Raw genomic sequence first — 17,750 nt, 5'->3', positions numbered from 1 at the left:
TGTGGTATTTAAAGGTGGCTAAACATTTTCATTTTCTCATATTTGTCATTCAAGATGAATCAATGAGTGTAAATCCTGGTAATAAATGGGCAGACGATGGTACCTTCACATGAATAATCTCTCCATTACTTATGATGATTCATCACCTTGGAGAAGCGTCCACAACCGTGGCCGTTATTGGTTTAAGATTTGAAGTAATAACACCTTAGTAAATTTAGACACTTTCTTTACATATTGGTCCTGGAAAAAAAATTCTGGATTCTTGGGCAAAGGGACAAGACTAAAACTAAACAAAACAAAACACTGTTAGTGTTATGAAGTTAAGAATATCAATTTATTATCGTCAACGGCAGTGCTTATTTCTGGCAAACACAGTAATGAAGCTTGTGCATATTATCACTTATCACCCATCTTGGAAGGTTTGTGTTCCTCACACAAAAGCAATACTATACTCTTTTGAGTATTGTATAAAAAATATATATATATTTTAAGATGTTCTGCACCATTGATCTGCGGGATGATGCTGATCGTCTTGAAAACCGGTGGATGTCTGGGAGGCTAATTCACAAAAGGATTGTGCGGCTTTTGCGGCCGCTTAACTGGCGCAAATAACAGAAAATGCTAGCGTCTAATTCACAAAGCACCCGTAAACGGTGAAAAGCACCACTTACTGCGCTGCCACGTAAATAGCTTCTCGCTGCTCTGGTTCCAATTGCACATATTTAAATTGGGTATTATGCATACATTTGGTGCAAAATTGACCCCTTTCTATGCAAATGAGCCTCGCTAATAGCCACACACAGTGAGAGTGAAATTATTACCGTCTTCAGAGAGTTGGTGGTAACTGCATTATTATTATTATTACTGTTACGGCATCCGAAGTTAGCAGAACAGGTGGAAGTCCGTGGTGGTATTCGAAACGCACTCCAAAAGCAACTTGTTGATAGTTTGAATAATTTGTGGTACAAAAAATGGGTTCCAAATGTTGAAAAACGGGTTCTATAATTCCTATTAAACTCAAAAGATATCGAAAAAGTTATAGGGGATAGCAAAAAAGTGGTCAAAATTGGCATTCAACCACAGCCTCTGTCCGACACTGCTCCTGCAGGACCATGGACAGTTCCGCTCAAACCCTGTTTTTTTACTGGAGAATGAAAGAAAGAAAGAAAATGAAGAGGGAAAAAAAAGTTATTATATACTGAGGAGTATTAGGGCCTTGCAAAAAAATATCCCTGTGTTTCTGTTGTTTAGAGAAAAAACTCATAATTCCGATGCGGGGCGTGGCCCAATCACTCCCGATCACTCCCTCTCCATTACGCATCCACAATCTGCAATTCATTCTTTGTGAATTCGCCCCAGTGTCTTATCGCCTATATGCTAATGCAAACACTAGCTAGCACAATGGAAGACTTGAAGAGATGAATACAGATATTTCCATTTTCACAATAATAACAGTAAATAGGAAAGTCATGTTGGACAAAGTTCGTTTTTTTGTCGGGCGAATAGTTTGCTATGTTGTTGCAGTGTTAACTATGTTGTTTTGGACTATTTTCCTAAGAGTCTTGCTGAGCACGCTGCCATGGTAGTTATTAAACTAGTCATACCAACAACATCAATATCATCTCATTGTCCCATGTATTCTTTTATTTAGTAAGTAGCCATCTAATAATCAGGATAATGTGCAGCCAGCTGGTCATTACCGCAAAATATCCGCCAACAGGTTGATGTGGATCCTAAAGCAAAGCAGAAGGGTCTGTATCTGAAGCAGAATGAGAAATGTAATTGACATCAGCGTAGTTTTGGGATTATGATATCATTCAAACAGTAATACACAACTGCTGTTAACAACTTTCACTGTAAAATGCTGCCCTCAAGAAAGAAAATAAAGACACAATTTGAGGTTTCTAAATGTCGGGAGTCCTCTAAAGCCACGGCAGGTCAAGTCAAACATGACAAATCTGCCCATAGACATCTCTGATTCTGGGGCCGACATCAGAAGGACATGCGAGGAACGATGGAAAGGGGGCCGTCAGTGTGCTTGATGTCAGGGAGGCAGACAGTTGAATTGCTCAGAATGACGCTGGAGGCACCAAACCAGCACGATCCCACCCCCCACCCTGTCTGCAGCAGCCCGCCCAACCACCAGGAGGGCTCAGGATGTACTTCACAGACGATTACTCTCAAAAACAAGGTGGCAGCCAAGCATGGGAGCTGTCAATTTCGCCCACCCACTCACTCATGCCCCCACCGAAATAAAAATGACTTTATTAATATAACTGTTTTTATTTGTTTAAAAGAGTTGCTCTCAGAATGTCATACTCCCAAATTTTGAGAAAAACCCAACTTTGTTATTTCTTAGTACACTGTTCTTCAAAGAAAACCCTGTGTACTTTATATCTCCAAGCTCATATTATGAGCGCATGTATTTTTGTGGTTGTTTTTCCATTTTCATATTGAGTTATTTTTGCACTTGTGTGTATGCATGTGTGTGTGTGTTTGTTTCCGGGGGTTATGGAATTGTGGCTACTCTCTTTGAAGTCCAGTTAATGTGCTGTAATGAGCCAGAGATGAGAGGTAGGATAATTGCACGTACACTCCCAGTGTGCTCTCTCTGGGTTCGGAAAGCCTGGACATCTATTTCATTCTAAGTCTCAGGTGTGCCCACGCATGCATGCACACACGCGCACACACACACACACACACACACACACACACACACACACACACACACACACACACACACACACACACATACGAGGGAAAGCCAAAGGCTTATGGCAGAGAAGTTAACAACAGAGCCAGATCCACTTACCGCATGTCTTTCCGTTGCCTCCCGTTAGAAAAGTTCCTGGGACGGCAGATCTACAGCTACGGCGAGTTCCTCTCCTTCACCTTCTCCTCTGAGACCGCAGAGCTCCTTCCAAGCCACGTCATGCTGCTCCTGGAAGGCTCCGGAACCACTCTGTCCGCTGATCTCTCCTCCCAGATGGCCCTCGACAACATGACGGGCCCAACACCCCAACACAACTTCATCATCAGGTACAGCGTCAAGTGTGGAACACTATGTGTGTGTGAAGCTGTATGTCCATCTGCCCTCTGCCTTGTTTCCCTGATTTGTGACAACATGGTAATATCATGAATGAGGCACCTTCAATCCAATACCTTTTGACAATGATTCTCCCATAGTGTGGCAGATTATAAGTGTTCTGTCTTGTTCTGGGCAGAATTCTCAGGATGACAGCTTCCTGCTGTGCTGGATGTCATGTACCTCTACGCCGAGCAGCGCCATTACATTTTCTATGCATCTAGCTGCTACTTTCACCTTTTTTTCCGAGAAGGAATCAAAATAAGTGGCAAATGGATTATAAAATTTGAATCCTAGATTGCCTTAAGCGTCCTATGGAATCCAAATGCATATGGAGTGTAAGGGTTAGAGTAATTACGATTTCAATGTTGTTCTTCCAACCATAGACTGATGCTGTTACAAATATTCAATGGAAGCTGAATTGGGAACTAAAGAGTGCCATCGAAGTTTTCAAAACATGTCAAAAAAGTGTCTAAAGAAGAGATATGAAATGGTCTTTGTTGATGACTAACGAAGAAACAGAATCTTTCTTCCATTAGTCAGTCAGAGCAGACTGACTAATTTGGGCAGAGGCCAATGCACAGGTTATTCTAGGCAATGGGGAGTAAATTGCTGGTAGAAATAGAACAGGAAAGACAGGCTGTGACATTGAGGTTGACGGTGGCAGATGAGGTGTGAATGAAGGATTGCTCGGCCGTCTTGTATACAAGCTCTAACATCAGGATACCATAAAAGCAACCGGTGGTGGTAGGGGAAGTAAGACAGGGTTGGTTTGTTAGAGAGGTTGAACAGAAGCCAAGCTGCAGCATTTCAAAAGTTCTAGGGCTTGTGACAGATGGCTGTCAAGAAGAGAGTTGAATTACTCTCCAATGAATAAGATTAAAGACTGAATGTGTAGCCACGCAGGGATCCATTTGAGGTTGAATTTAACAGATTCTGTAGTGTCCAAACATTCGAAGATCATAATGTAGAGCTGTATGGGGCATTTGATCATCCAATATCAAAACCGATACGAGAGGGAAAGGGCTTGAGGAGCACAATGTTCCCCAGGGACAGCTTTGTCTTGGTATTGAGTAAGAAGTAGTCCGTAGATGTCCAATGGGGGGATGTCAGGCTCGCAAGAAAGGCTGTGTGCATCAACATGAGTGGAAAATGACAGGTAAAAGAAGTAAATACCAGTAGTGTTGGCATAGCGGTGGCAGTGGATTTTAAGATTAATGAACTATGTGTACATAATGTACACTTTCTGTCGCATCTGTTAGAATTTATATCGAGAGATTACACACATACATGCTTAACTGTTTTGAATTACTAGAATGTAAATAAGTTGTCAATGCCATTTAATGAGAAACAATATGTGCCTAGAAAAAGTTTTCATTGCCGCACCACAGGGAAGACAAACCGACTTCTGTTTCTGAGATGAATCTCAGATGGCAAGGGCTTAAGCCTGCCAAGCCTGTCAAAACATCATATAACAATTTCAATTTAAAATATCACCGCAAGCAAGCGACTGAGGTGCCAAGCACAGATTAGCAGCATGCTGACGCAGATGGACTAATGACTGTCAAGTAGCATTAGTGATGAAGAGCAAGAATGTCACGTTTTGGTTTGAATGGTACATAACATTTTAAAATTGTTGCCCTGATGGTGGCGTAACTTTACCAACCAAGGTGAAAAGGTGATAGGGTCATGGTAAAAGGTTACAAGTGAAGTTTCATTACATAAGCATGGCGCAAGAGTTAGATATGACTTCCTGTTGGTATAGGGTGAGGCTCTTAAGTTTCCTCACTGCCCACGATCATTTTTAGCTTACGTCCATGAAAAGGATGTTCACACAAATGGGGGAAGGAGAAAAATTATCAATAGTCACATTTATATTCTGGCTGGTTGGTCCGATTGTGGTGGAAAAACACATCATACATCATACTATTGCATACTGACTTTGATAATCTACATGAATGTATTTGAGTTGCTTTATAGCGTTTTAATTGTTGCATATTTAAACCATGTAAACCATAACATGCCTTTGGATGGTATTTTTACCTGAATAATTACCCCAAGGATGAGGCTGTACTTCTGAAAGCACTACGCTTCTGATCTTGAGTTTCATTATATTATAATATTTTACCATTACAAATGTATAACAGAAATGCCTAGTCTGCAGAATATACCTTGTTTCATTGAGCCCTTTGTGTAGTTATATGACTACTTGTTTATTTCAATGATGTTAAGCAAGAAATGTGGCTATGTTACCTATTGTCAAAATGTTAATGTCAAAAATAGCTTATATGCTATTTTGCTTATCTGTCATGGTTGGGGGTTTTGCGTTCCACGGGAGGAAATTCTTTGGGCATCCCTGCTAAAGTCAATATATTTTCTAGAAATAACAACATCTTTTGTTATTATTACAACAAAGCCGACAGAAATAAACATGAAAGCTGCAAAACAGAAAAAGCAGTCAAAGCAATACTATTCGGGCCCTGGGCTCATGAAGTGGGATCTCACTGTGGTCGATACAAACATTGCTCATTGTAGAGAAGGAGCCTCGTGCATCACCATGGACGCACCAAACGCCAAAGCATGTTAGAATGCTCTCAGTACACTTGGCAGGGATGCAAGATTTTGTGTTGTGATGATGTGTCTAATAGTCTACTTTCGCTGTAACAGTGCTGCGTCTTTACCCATTTGGTCACAGATTAATTGGTGTGTGACTCCCTATTGTGCTTCAACAATAAGTATCACAGAGAGATCCATGATGTTCTTCACAGCCTCAGTATCAAGAGACGGCCCACTCTCTGGAACTAGTGTAGAAACTATAGCCAGCAGCGGATTTAGGTTCCATGGGCAAACGTTGATGATTTATAACCAAATTGTTACAACCTCATTGTGGCGCTGTAGAGCACCGAGACTTGTGATCGGGGTCTTGAATCATGGCGGGAACATGGCTGGAGGTATTCATCACAAGATTTATTACAGCACTACCACCAGACGGCACAGACAATTAAAAATCTGTTTTGCGTAGGCCCAAAATAAATGACTCAAACGACTGCAAATGTGCAATCCGTAGTTCATAGCATCATTAAAAGGGCTGCAAGTCCAATGGCGCAAAATAAAATATTTTATTGAAAGCCGATCAAGATGTGTTAATAAAGGTGTAACAAATGATTACATAATAGCACATATTCAATCAAGTTGCAATTAATGTACTGTGAGTGAGGATTGCCATTGTAAGTAAACACTTTGATGCCACTGTAATGTAATGTCAAGTCATGCTGCAGAACTGCATGAACCTCCTAATAACAGTTCCTGTTTAAAGCTCTTATATCGAAAATAGGGTGATATTTAGATATGGCAGAAGAATATAAGTAAATTTAAAAGAATTTTACAGAAAACATACATATTTGGGAGCAAATTTTTGAGAAACCTTCCATTTCCATTCGGATGAGTTCCACTGAAGAATAGACAAGTGTATTACAGATGCCTTGCAAGCAAACAATGGGAATCCTACCTGAAGAGATTGACGGTAGTAAGTATATTGTGTAATGGAAGGAATGCCCAGTACACAGTCCACACATCTCGATCAGTCCCGTGGCCATGGTCATCATGGCTCACACAACTACTTTTGTAAATGGAATGCACGAAAAGGAGGCAGTAGGCACCAAACCATCAGCAGCCATTGATTTGTGGAGTCCCACAGAGGAGGAAGACTTGTCTACAGAGTTAGAAGCTCTGATCAAAACGATGCTGAGACACGAGGAAGGAGAGAGTAGCAAACAGCTCAGGAATCAGTCCACTCATACAGACCTGCAGACAAATGGTTGCAAATTTTATCCAGAAAGAAACAGGATTTGTAGAGAGATTTTTTAGAGCGCACGACTTTTCATTCAAAAGTTGGGTTTTTGATAAAACATTGGTCCTAATATATATATATATATATATATATATATATATATATATATATATATATATATACACACATTTGTTATTTGCATATATATATATACACTGTATATACTGTATATGTGTGTGTGTGTATATATATATATATATATATATATATATATATATATATATATATATATATATATATATATATATATATATATATATATAAAATATATATATATTCTTTTCATCCTAAGGCTTTTCATAAAGATAATTTCGTATCAGTACCGCTTTTCTTTGAAATGGCTCAACAACATTAGCTGGATTAGAACCTCTTAATACTAAAAATTGAAACAAAAAGCTGGATGCTGGATGAGTGATAATATATAATATAATAATATATATATATTATATATATATTCTATAATATATATAGGTCATCAAATACACCAACAAACAACATTTATGTATGGAATGCACTTTACAGAAGACAGTGTGTCCTCCAGTGAGAGGCTGTTTCCTGGCCGAGGATTGGTGGAACCTTCTAGCAAACACTGAACACAAGCTAAAGTCTAATGGAAAGTGGTTATTTAACATGGAAAAAAATGTGCAGCAATCATTTATTCTATTCTTTGGCTTATGTTCTCATCTTTTTAACCATCCAAATTACCTTTATCCACCTTTTCTGCTCTAGCCTTGTTGAAATGTCGGTTCCCATCATTTATAACAGTTCATATCACAACCTCAACGAAGGCTTTACAACGTACCTAAACTGACTTAAAATGTTCTATCTCAGGAATCACTACAAAGTAAAAATTAAAAGCTAAGCTCACCCTTTGACACGTGTTTTGAGTCCCTGATTTGGGGAAACAATTATTCAGAATGAGGTTGAAACATGAAGTTGTTCTGAGTTGTGAAGTTGAACAGATTTTGTTTCTTGCATTTCTAAATAGATCATACACAGTTATTTGGCCGACTGACCTGACAAACTGTGTGCGCGCGCGCGCGCGTGTGTGTGTGTGTGTGTGTGTGTGTGTGTAGGGGGGCGGGGGAGATTTTTGAATATTCATGAAACTATGCAATTTCTATGAGGTTAGAGGTGTGGAGACTGTTTATTAAAATTTTGGGGGAAAAAAATTAATAAAAACGTTAATTTTAAACATATATCAATTTTAGTAGTTTAAAAGGCGGCTGGAGAGGTGCTTGAAAACATCTTCACTCCCTTATTACTTCAAAAATGTTTTATTTCAACAGTAAAGTGAAACAATACACATACCTACAATTTAAACATAGGACATAACAGCAAAAACAACAACAATGTATGCATACAAAAGTTCAAGTAGATGAGCTACGGCATTAATCAAAACCAGACAGGTGTGCAAGATAATACTTTAGGGTCATTTGGCGGCTTTCGAGATTTTTTTTTTTCCACATCATTTGGAAGTGGAGAATCAGAGCTTCCAAACAAGGTGTCACTTGTGCAAATCAAGCAAATATTTTTAAAGCTATGACTTGTTAATGACAAGGGTGTGGCAAACTGTGATTCTGAGATAATCACCTCCAAAGTTTTACCCACACCAGGTTCATTCAGCCAGCTCCCAGAATGCAAATAGGGTTGGCGGACAAACAAAGCCTCACGGCTACTTAACATAATTCTGAATGGGCCAATCACGAACAGCTCAACAACACACAACTAATTTTGTTTTTAAAAAAGCTTTTATTTAACAGTAAGAATATACATGTTTTAAAAAAATTGAATTATTTTGGAGTTTAAAAGTACAGACAACAAAACAAAATGTAGAGTCGTTCAATATTATGAGTCTCAGAAAATCAGAAAATCTATCACCAACTTCAACGGACTTCATCACGTCATCAACTTCTTCCGTTGTAACAACAACGACGTATCGTCGGTCTCCTCCAGTGGTTCTTGAAAATACTCTGTTTCATCGTCACATTAAGTTTGAAATCCGCTGTTTGAAATGTTCTCCAAGTCCAGAGTAATATCAGATTCATCAGCATTGTCGTTTTCCGCATCGCTGTCGGAGAACTGACTATCATGGCGGAAAATGAAGTCCAGTACGCGCAGCAAACACTGACTTGGATCTATCGCACCAGTCAGATTAAGGTCTGAAATATGATTCAGAGATTCCACCACCCGCTTTGCGTAATCCATAACGATACGGAGAAGGACGTTTTCACAGATAAGTGAGACCAAAACACCCTGTTCAGCGCTTTAACCGTCTATTTACGGAAGTGACGTAGGTGCGTGACGCAAAGGGTTTTTCTTCTTTGCCGTTTCACAAGAGTGGCTCCGTGTGTGTAAGAGTAGCACGATTTAAAGGTTGAATTCTATCAAAACGATTTCACATTGTGACTTCATATCACAGGGAATATGGATGAATGATCATCACCTGGACTCTCGCTTTAAAGGAAATGATCGATCGGCGTTATTCAGCGATGTTCAGTGTCTCGATAACTGAAATGCGTTTCCCCATGTAATCTAACGGGAATATTTAACTCCACGGTTTAACATTTTTCTACTATTTATAAATCAAACTCGGTCTTGAAAATATGTTGAGGGATTAAAAAAAAACACAAAGGAACACAAATCTGGAAAAATCCAATTTTCCTTCGAGAAAGGTTTTTTCAACTTATTTGGCTGCTCCTGGCGATTTTAGAAATGCGCGAGATGCCGGCTTTTGCTGTGACGTGTCACCCCACATATCATATTATGATATGTACAGTAAGAAGTGTGAGACAGTTCCCCTGCCACACGCTTTTCCAGGGCTCTGCGGCACAGAGACAAAAGCAAGGATGTGAAAGACAAACCGGTGCATTGGCAGGATTTAATATACCAGGAGCAGGTCGAATGGTGTCATGACCAGTGATTTAACCCATGCTCATCGCTTGCTCTGATGAGCAACAGGTGCACAGCCACCCTGGGCCCATTTAACTTGACCATTTAACTTAAATCACACCACCCCCACACCGCACACTGGTAGTTCCAGTCATCATTCTTCTGGCAGATATGTAGATATTGGGGACCAGCCCCTTATAAACTAATCTTTATATGATAGCCTCTCCAATGGCAGATGGACCAAATACTTTCAAGATTCAAGATTCAAGATTCAAGATTCAAGATTTTTTATTTGTCACATACATATACATACTTTCATACATATATAGAGTGAAATGTAATGCAACGCACCCGGTGATAGCACACAATATGTCCTAGGAAAAAATAAAAAATAAAATAAAAAGTAGAAAATTCCTTTCTCATAGACCGACTAACTGACTCCTAAAACGTAATACAGTAAGTGGAATACTTATAGAATAAGATAAAAATATATAGAATAAAATACAATAAAAATAAATTGAAATAAAATGGAATAGGTTGAAGGAATATGGCTATGTATATACAGATATGTGCATTTAAAGTGGCATGTGAATTAAAGTGGCATGTGAATGTGAATAGAGGGAGTAGTGTTTGGGATAATACAGCACAGTATACAACAGTACGGCGCAGCAATACGGCATCACGAACAACCCTGAACAGTGATACCGTATGCGGTACAGTATGCTACATACAGTACAGTAGGTAGTGGAGCCTAGTGCATGGCTCAGTTAGGACCCCTGGTGAGGTCAGCGTTGACAGTTCTAATGGCGTGTAGGAAAAAACTCCGTCTCAGTCTCTCTGTTCTGACTGCGGAGGCGCTTGCCTGACCGCAGCAGCTGAAACAGTCCATTGTTGGGGTGATGAGGATCCTTCATGATCCTACGGGCTCTGCTACTACACCTCCTGGTGTATAGCTCCTGCAAGGGGGGGAGGGTAGTTCCAGTGGTACGTTCAGCTGAACGCACCACCCTCTGCAGGGCCCGCCTGTCCTGGGCAGTACAGTTCCCAAACCAGGCAGTGATGTTGCCTGTCAGGATGCTCTCCACTGCTCCAGAGTAGAAGGACTTGAGGATCCTCACCGAGACCCGGTATTTCCTCAGCTGCCTGAGGTGGTAGAGACGCTGCCTCGCCTTTCTCACCAGAGTGTCTGTGTGAACAGTCCATGTTAAGTCCTCTGTGATGTGGACTCCCAGATATCTGAAGCTGCTCACCCTATCGACAGAAGTCCCATTAATCCACAAGGGCGCGTGCGTCCTCGATTGTGATCCACGCCTAAAGTCCACAATCAGCTCCTTGGTTTTGCTGACGTTCAGGTGGAGGCTGTTGTCCTGGCACCAGAGTGACAGGTCAGCCACCTCCTCGCGGTAGGCCTTCTCATCGCAGTCGGTGATCAGGCCCACGACCACGGTGTCGTCAGCAAACTTGATGATGGTGTTGGAGCTGGACCTGGCCACACAGTCATGTGTGTACAGGGAGTACAGTAGGGGGCTGAGGACGCAGCCCTGGGGGGATCCTGTATTCAGGGTGAGGGAGCTGGACATGTACTTCCCCACCTTGACCACCTGGGGGCGGCCTGTGAGGAAGTCCAGGATCCAGGTGCACAGCGGACCATTCAATCCGAGCTCCATCAGCTTGACAGCCAGTCTGGTGGGGACTATGGTGTTGAAAGCTGAACTATAATCGATGAACAGCATTCTCACATAGGCCCCCTTCTGGCCATCCAGGTGCGTGAGCGTGGTGTGCAGTACCTGGGAGACCGCGTCATCCGTGGATCTGTTCTGCCGGTACGCGAACTGCAACGGGTCCAAGGTGCGGGGAAGGGAGGCGCAGATGTAATCTTTAATCAGCCTCTTGAAACACTTTATGACCACCGAGGTGAGGGCCACCGGACGGTAGTCATTCAGGCAGGTTGGAGAGGCGATCTTCGGGACAGGAACGACGGTGGACCTCTTGAAGCAGGACGGGACCACTGATTCAGCCAGGGAGATGTTGAATATTGTGGTGAACACCGGAGCTAGCTGGTTAGCACAGGTCATCAGTACTCGCCCAGATATGCCATCTGGGCCCGCAGCTTTCCTGGTGTTAACCCGCATCAAAGCCCTCCTGACCTCGTGCATGGACACTGAGAGTGCGCGCTCATCCCCAGCGGTGTAATCTCGTCGTACAATGTGCTCCATCTGTAGCTCCACGGTCTCTCTGTACGTCCGTTTAGCGTCCCTCACCGCCCTCCGCAGATTGTACGACGCCGCTTTGTAATTGTCCATGTTACCAGATACAAGACCGTCGTTGTAAGCGGCCGTGCGCGCATTCAGAGCGCAGCGGATGGATTTATCAACCCATGGTTTCTGGTTAGGAAATATCCGAACTTTCACCGTGTGAACAATTTCATCCGCCAGCGTAGCCACAAAACTTCCTACAACCCCCGTAAACTCGCTGACGTCACTTGAACTTGTTTGGAACATGTCCCAGTCTACGTCAGTCAGAGCGTCCTGAAGCGCAGCCTCCTTTCATGTATTTACTAATGATAATTACTATTGGTAATGATGAAAAATATTTTATCATCTATATAATATATGATATGATATTTTCTGATTAATTTATGCACAAAAAATGCTTATATGAATAGATAGGCAGATAGACAGATAGATAGATGCTCAGACGAATCGTCAGAGGAAAATTGTGAATTTTGGTATGGATTGAATGTAACTCCTAAATTATAATTAGCAGAAAAATTGAACATAAGGAAGATGGAATTCAGAGGATTTTTCAACCCTTCAGATATACAAGATTTCAGCTCCTGTTCATCATAGGGTTAAAGGAATATATCACCTTAAAAGGTATTTCAAAAAATGTAAAAAAATATTTAAAATTAGGTTGTTTAAATGGTCCTAGATCGAAAAAAATATATTTTTCAACAGTTTGGCAGCTAGTGGGTGATGCACACAAGGAGTTTAGCTGGCATGGAAGCACAGACTCACTTGGATGGGGTATCGAGGGGAACTTTTGGTCAAATCAAGAGAGCACATCATCTGAGCCAGGGGTCACCAGATAATGTCTCCAGCATGGATTCAAAACGTTGAATGGACAATCGCATTTTTTTTCATCTCGCCTCTGTATTAAATACATTTTGCAAGGGTAACATTGAGAGCCAAAATTAAGATCCGATGGTCAATGATAAGTTATCTTATTCTCATTGTAGGCCTAAATAAAAACAAGATGAGCTATTCTTACAATGGAAATGCATTGTGGATGTTGTTAGAAGCAATACCAAATGGATGTAATCTGTAATGGATATAACATGTCTCATGACTTGGACTCCCTAAGTAAGAAGTGGTCGTACGCAGCAGTTGAAATCTAAAATATGTGTGGCTGGCATGTGTGTTGTATTTGTACAGTAGCATAAATACTACAAATGCTTCATGTCACATGGTCATTGATCTACTCCATGTACAGTATTATGATCCAACGCTGTCACTGCTGCTGGTGGTGTTAGGACCTTATGTATGAATTTAGTTATGCGGAAACTGCCTTATGGCTTTGTGACAGCTTGCCTTCCTGTCCTCTCTGGTGACTGCGCACCACTAATGAGTAACCCCCCCCCACCAGTATCAATGACACTGGGTGAACAGGCATTCGCCCCCCCATCTAAGTGTACTGGGGCCTGGGGACAAGGGCTAGGATTATGTGGCCTTCTCTCTGGAGAGGAGCTTAGATGTCATCCCACTTCTACACATTACGCCACTTCTCTGATACACACACACACACACACACACACACACACACACACACATATGAAAAATACTAAGCAAGTATAGACACTTTTTCAAGCATTTCCTCATTCACCTACATCCTCAAGACTTTTTTTTAAAGTGAACAAGCGTCAGGTTGTTCACTTTAAAAGCTTAATTAAGTGCCATACTTTGCGTTTTCTAATTTCCACAAGAAACTTATGATGGAATTTGCTTGTGGTGGCGGTGATTGTTTATCAGTATATTTACTGAGAGTGAAATTTCTATTTCCCTTTTGTCTATTTCTTTCTCTCCCTCTGTCCTGCTATGTTTGTGAATGTGTGATTGTGCATGTGTGTGTCCGTTGCTATGCTCTGCCCCCCCCTGTTGATCTGCTCTCATCATCTGCAGCGCGGGCTTAATTACAGCACTGCGCCGCGCTCTCTGCTCGCCACTGATTAAAAGGGACACGGATGCTCCACAGGGGAAAGAGTTTATTCACTTTCATGCACACTCACTGCTTATCGCCGTCCAACCGGCTCCATTACCATGGCTTTGAGGCTGCGTTTGTCACTGCCTCCCTTTATTACTTATCAGCGTGTTAGGCCCCAGGACCCTCCGCGCATCAGGATGAGCTCTGTGTGGCCGTCCCACAATGGGCGAATGTGACCAGACGGATAACATAAGACACACATCACACGTCAACTTAACAGTCACAGTCATAGAGTGACCCAAATGACACGGACGCAAAATATGGATAGTAGGATATGGAAGTATTTACTTCATGGTGAGGTGTGTTTAGTTAGTCCATGTAAATGTATATGGCCCTATAAGGTCCTACTTATGGACCTACAGTAAGAGCCACTTGGAGAGGGCAGCTGGAACATGACAGGGCCCAGGCAGATCCGTGATTGGTGCATGGCTGACCCATGCAGGGTCCCTGTCGGGTCCTTGCTCAGATCTTGCCTGTAATTATATCCCCCTCGATGACATAATTTTACACCAACGCCTGGGAACGCCCCCAGGCTGCATTTGTGGAAAAGCTGTTCAATGCTTTATCTGTCCACCGGGGTGAGCAGTGGTTCAAAACGTAAAGCAACTTGTGTATATGGGATAACCTTGCGTTTGTTGAATGAAAAATCAACATGTTTTGGAATGGAACATATTTTCTGTAAATCTAATAGAATCAAGAATGAATGAATCAGTGGTTTTTTTTATTGTAGATGTATTTTATTGAATGAAACTAATGCAAACACTGTATAACCCTGTGAAACAGGTGTTATATTTTCCATAAAATAAATGTGAAATATCGCAACAAATATAATCACAATACTTAATGTATCGCAAAACCATATTGTGTGTTTTCGCACCGCAGGAACTTTTTCATAGTTCTTAGGACTTTTTTGGAGCAACCATCCCTTTTATCATGTCTGCACTGCAGGAACTAGTGTCAGAACAATAGTTGTTCTTAGAACTCCGTTTAGAGCAACTTATTCAGCTCCTGCTCCAGGACACGGACTGAACCTTCAGGGACTGAACCTTCAGTGATGGAAGTGCAGGTGATGGGTCGCCTGGTCGAGTCGCATCGCTCTGGGTGGGGTCCATCCCACATACACTCAACAGTAATAAAAAACATGACAAATAAAAAAATAAAATTGTATTTGTATTGTAGATGTATTTATTTCATTTTACGACGTTAATTGAATGAAACAGAAACTCCCCAAGCGAGTGAGCCCGTGGTTTGCAAAAGTGGAAACAAACTTTTAAATTATCTTGTGGACGTAATATGAGTGAAGATTCAGCAAGTGGATTAATTATTTTTCGCCTAAAATTTGTTCAGAAAGAAATTTTAGTGGAATGATAAGGTGAAATCAGTGAAAGTTTACGGAGTAAATACATCACGGAACTCGTGCTGAAACCCTGTTAGATGACGTCACATCAGCATCACCAGTGCCAGTGTCTGGTTCTCGGGGAGCTCCCACAGGTCGTAGTTCCCCTCAGGGAGTACCCATAACTGTTGTATTGTGAGGTCCCAGGTGATATATATTCCAACTCATATATATATATATATATATATATATATATATATATATATATATATATATATATATATATATAAAAAATAGTGTGCCATTTGAATCTGGTTCCATACTGCGCTTGAATGAAATAAACACAAAGAATAAAAAAAAAACATTCCTCTGTGTTCTCTGTGATGATTGAATGACCTTGAGACAATGGATGACATAAAAACAACAACAGATAGCAGGGTTAGCATTGAGGTGATAATGTACATAATAGCAGTGTAAGGTTTAGAAGGTCAGGTAATTCATATATTTGAGTTACCATACTCCCTCAAATATAAACAGTTACTCAAATAAAAACCAGGCCTCTGATAAATGCTGGGGGTGTGGACAAACAAATAAAGGCCTAAGCCGTGGTTAGGGGAAAATCCAAGGATGAGCTACTGATGCCGGTTATACAGCATGTGTACAGTATGCCTGTTAAGCATAATGTACATTTCCGCTGCTTGACTGTTAATTGATAAATTCATGAAAACAATCATGCTATCTTCAAGACTTTGTTGTTTTCAACTCATTGTGTGAGAGGTAAACCTAATTCGTTTTGTTTTTTTTTGTCCTATGGTGTGTCGTGTGCACACCTTATAAGTTATTATTACTTATTACTACTACTCTATGGAAATAATAATCTGAAGTGTATTATTGGTATCTATTGATCCCTGTTGCTTTTTAGAACGACAACGAATGCACGCGCACACACACACAAAGATAATTGACCATCTGGGCATTATGACTTGATGTATGAGATCATTTTTATCTGTATTGCGGCATCACCCATTATTGTTTATCACATGTTTTTGCGGTTTTACCTACTACTACTAATGAAGCTTGGTCTTGAGCTATCTCTTTGTTTGCACTTGGCTGATCATTGTGTCACCCAACAGGTCTGTAAGCCCCAACACCTAATCTATTCATATGTAAACACACACCTACAACATACCTGACAAATCTCCACATTCGAATGGAGCAAACCACCCCTTTCTCACTGAGGGGTGAAAATTCCTCTCTGTCGAGGGGGAATCAAATATCCAGTTTACTATCATACAGTTCTTCTTAATAATTCTTAATTCTCAATTAATAGTTGGCGATTTATTTGATAGTTGGCAACTAATCCATAAAGTAAACCATGGAGTTTAAACTGTATCAACAGTAAAACAATCTTGAGTGTTCAGAAGGATCCATATACTGTTTAGTCGCTTTGACGTTTGTACAAATTATTATGATATCTTGTGTATATCCCTGGTGTTAATTTTATTCAATTTATTTTTATTGATTGATTTTTAATTGTGTGTGATTGATGTTATTGTGTCATTGATATTTTTTGGAATTTGGAAAATCAATCTTTTAAATGGGGGGTTGATGGGGGACTGTTTCATAGACATAGATGCTTAAATGCAAAAATTGGTTGTGATTTTTCACAATTATTTTAAGTAAAATAAATATTAGGTAGTTCAAAAAACCTCATTTTGAAATCAAAAGGCCAAAGACTAGAACCTATAAATCCACATTCAGTGGTCACATTAATGTATCAAGTATCAATCATACCTTTTTTGTCTTACCCCTTAATAGTATATTGCAGTTTTTGTCTTACAACACCGTGCCTATCAAACCATTCAGTATGGCACTGTATTGTTGTGTCCCACGACTATTTAAGATGTCCACTATCAAGTTGACTCATTGCCATTCTTGTCTGCATTTTATTTTGTTTTTCTTTTAGGGAAATACTTTATTTTTCCTATACTACACTACTTCTTTCCGTTTTAGAATTTTCAAACTTTAAAAGCGGTTTAAATACTCTCTAAATTCAGCTTTTGAATACTGTTTTATTTTAATCACTACTATGGCCTTATTTTACGTATTTTGTAAAGTTGAGTTGGCTCTTAAACTAAGAATCTCATTTCTGGTAATGATGCTTGCATTGTTATCAAGTATTTGACAATAAACTTGAAACTGATCGAGTTTGAGTGCTCTCATTACAAAGTATGTGACGAAAGTAAAGTATGTAAATTAAAAAACAGCTTCCATTTTGAAATTTAAAAGCTGTCCAACATGCAGATTAAGATAAAGCATTTAGACCG

At 40.4% G+C, this 17,750-nt stretch overlaps 1 protein-coding gene across 1 annotated transcript in view; it reads left to right on the top strand.

The window, feature by feature from the left end:
• The window catches only part of lamc3 (laminin, gamma 3), a gene marked incomplete at its 5' end in the record, with an annotated part of 138,338 nt that overhangs the window by 64,620 nt on the left and 55,968 nt on the right, over positions 1-17,750 (top strand). The window contains one exon of the mRNA XM_080018330.1: positions 2,841-3,039. Within this exon, the coding sequence (XP_079874456.1) occupies positions 2,841-3,039 (199 nt within the window). The remainder of the gene's footprint in view (positions 1-2,840; positions 3,040-17,750) is intronic.

Source organism: Zeus faber, assembly GCF_960531495.2.
Source record: "Zeus faber genome assembly, chromosome: 17".
Classification (NCBI taxonomy): Eukaryota; Metazoa; Chordata; class Actinopteri; order Zeiformes; family Zeidae; genus Zeus; species Zeus faber.
The sequence above is the reverse complement of the archived record's forward strand: the minus strand, read 5'-3'. Positions and strand labels throughout refer to the sequence as shown.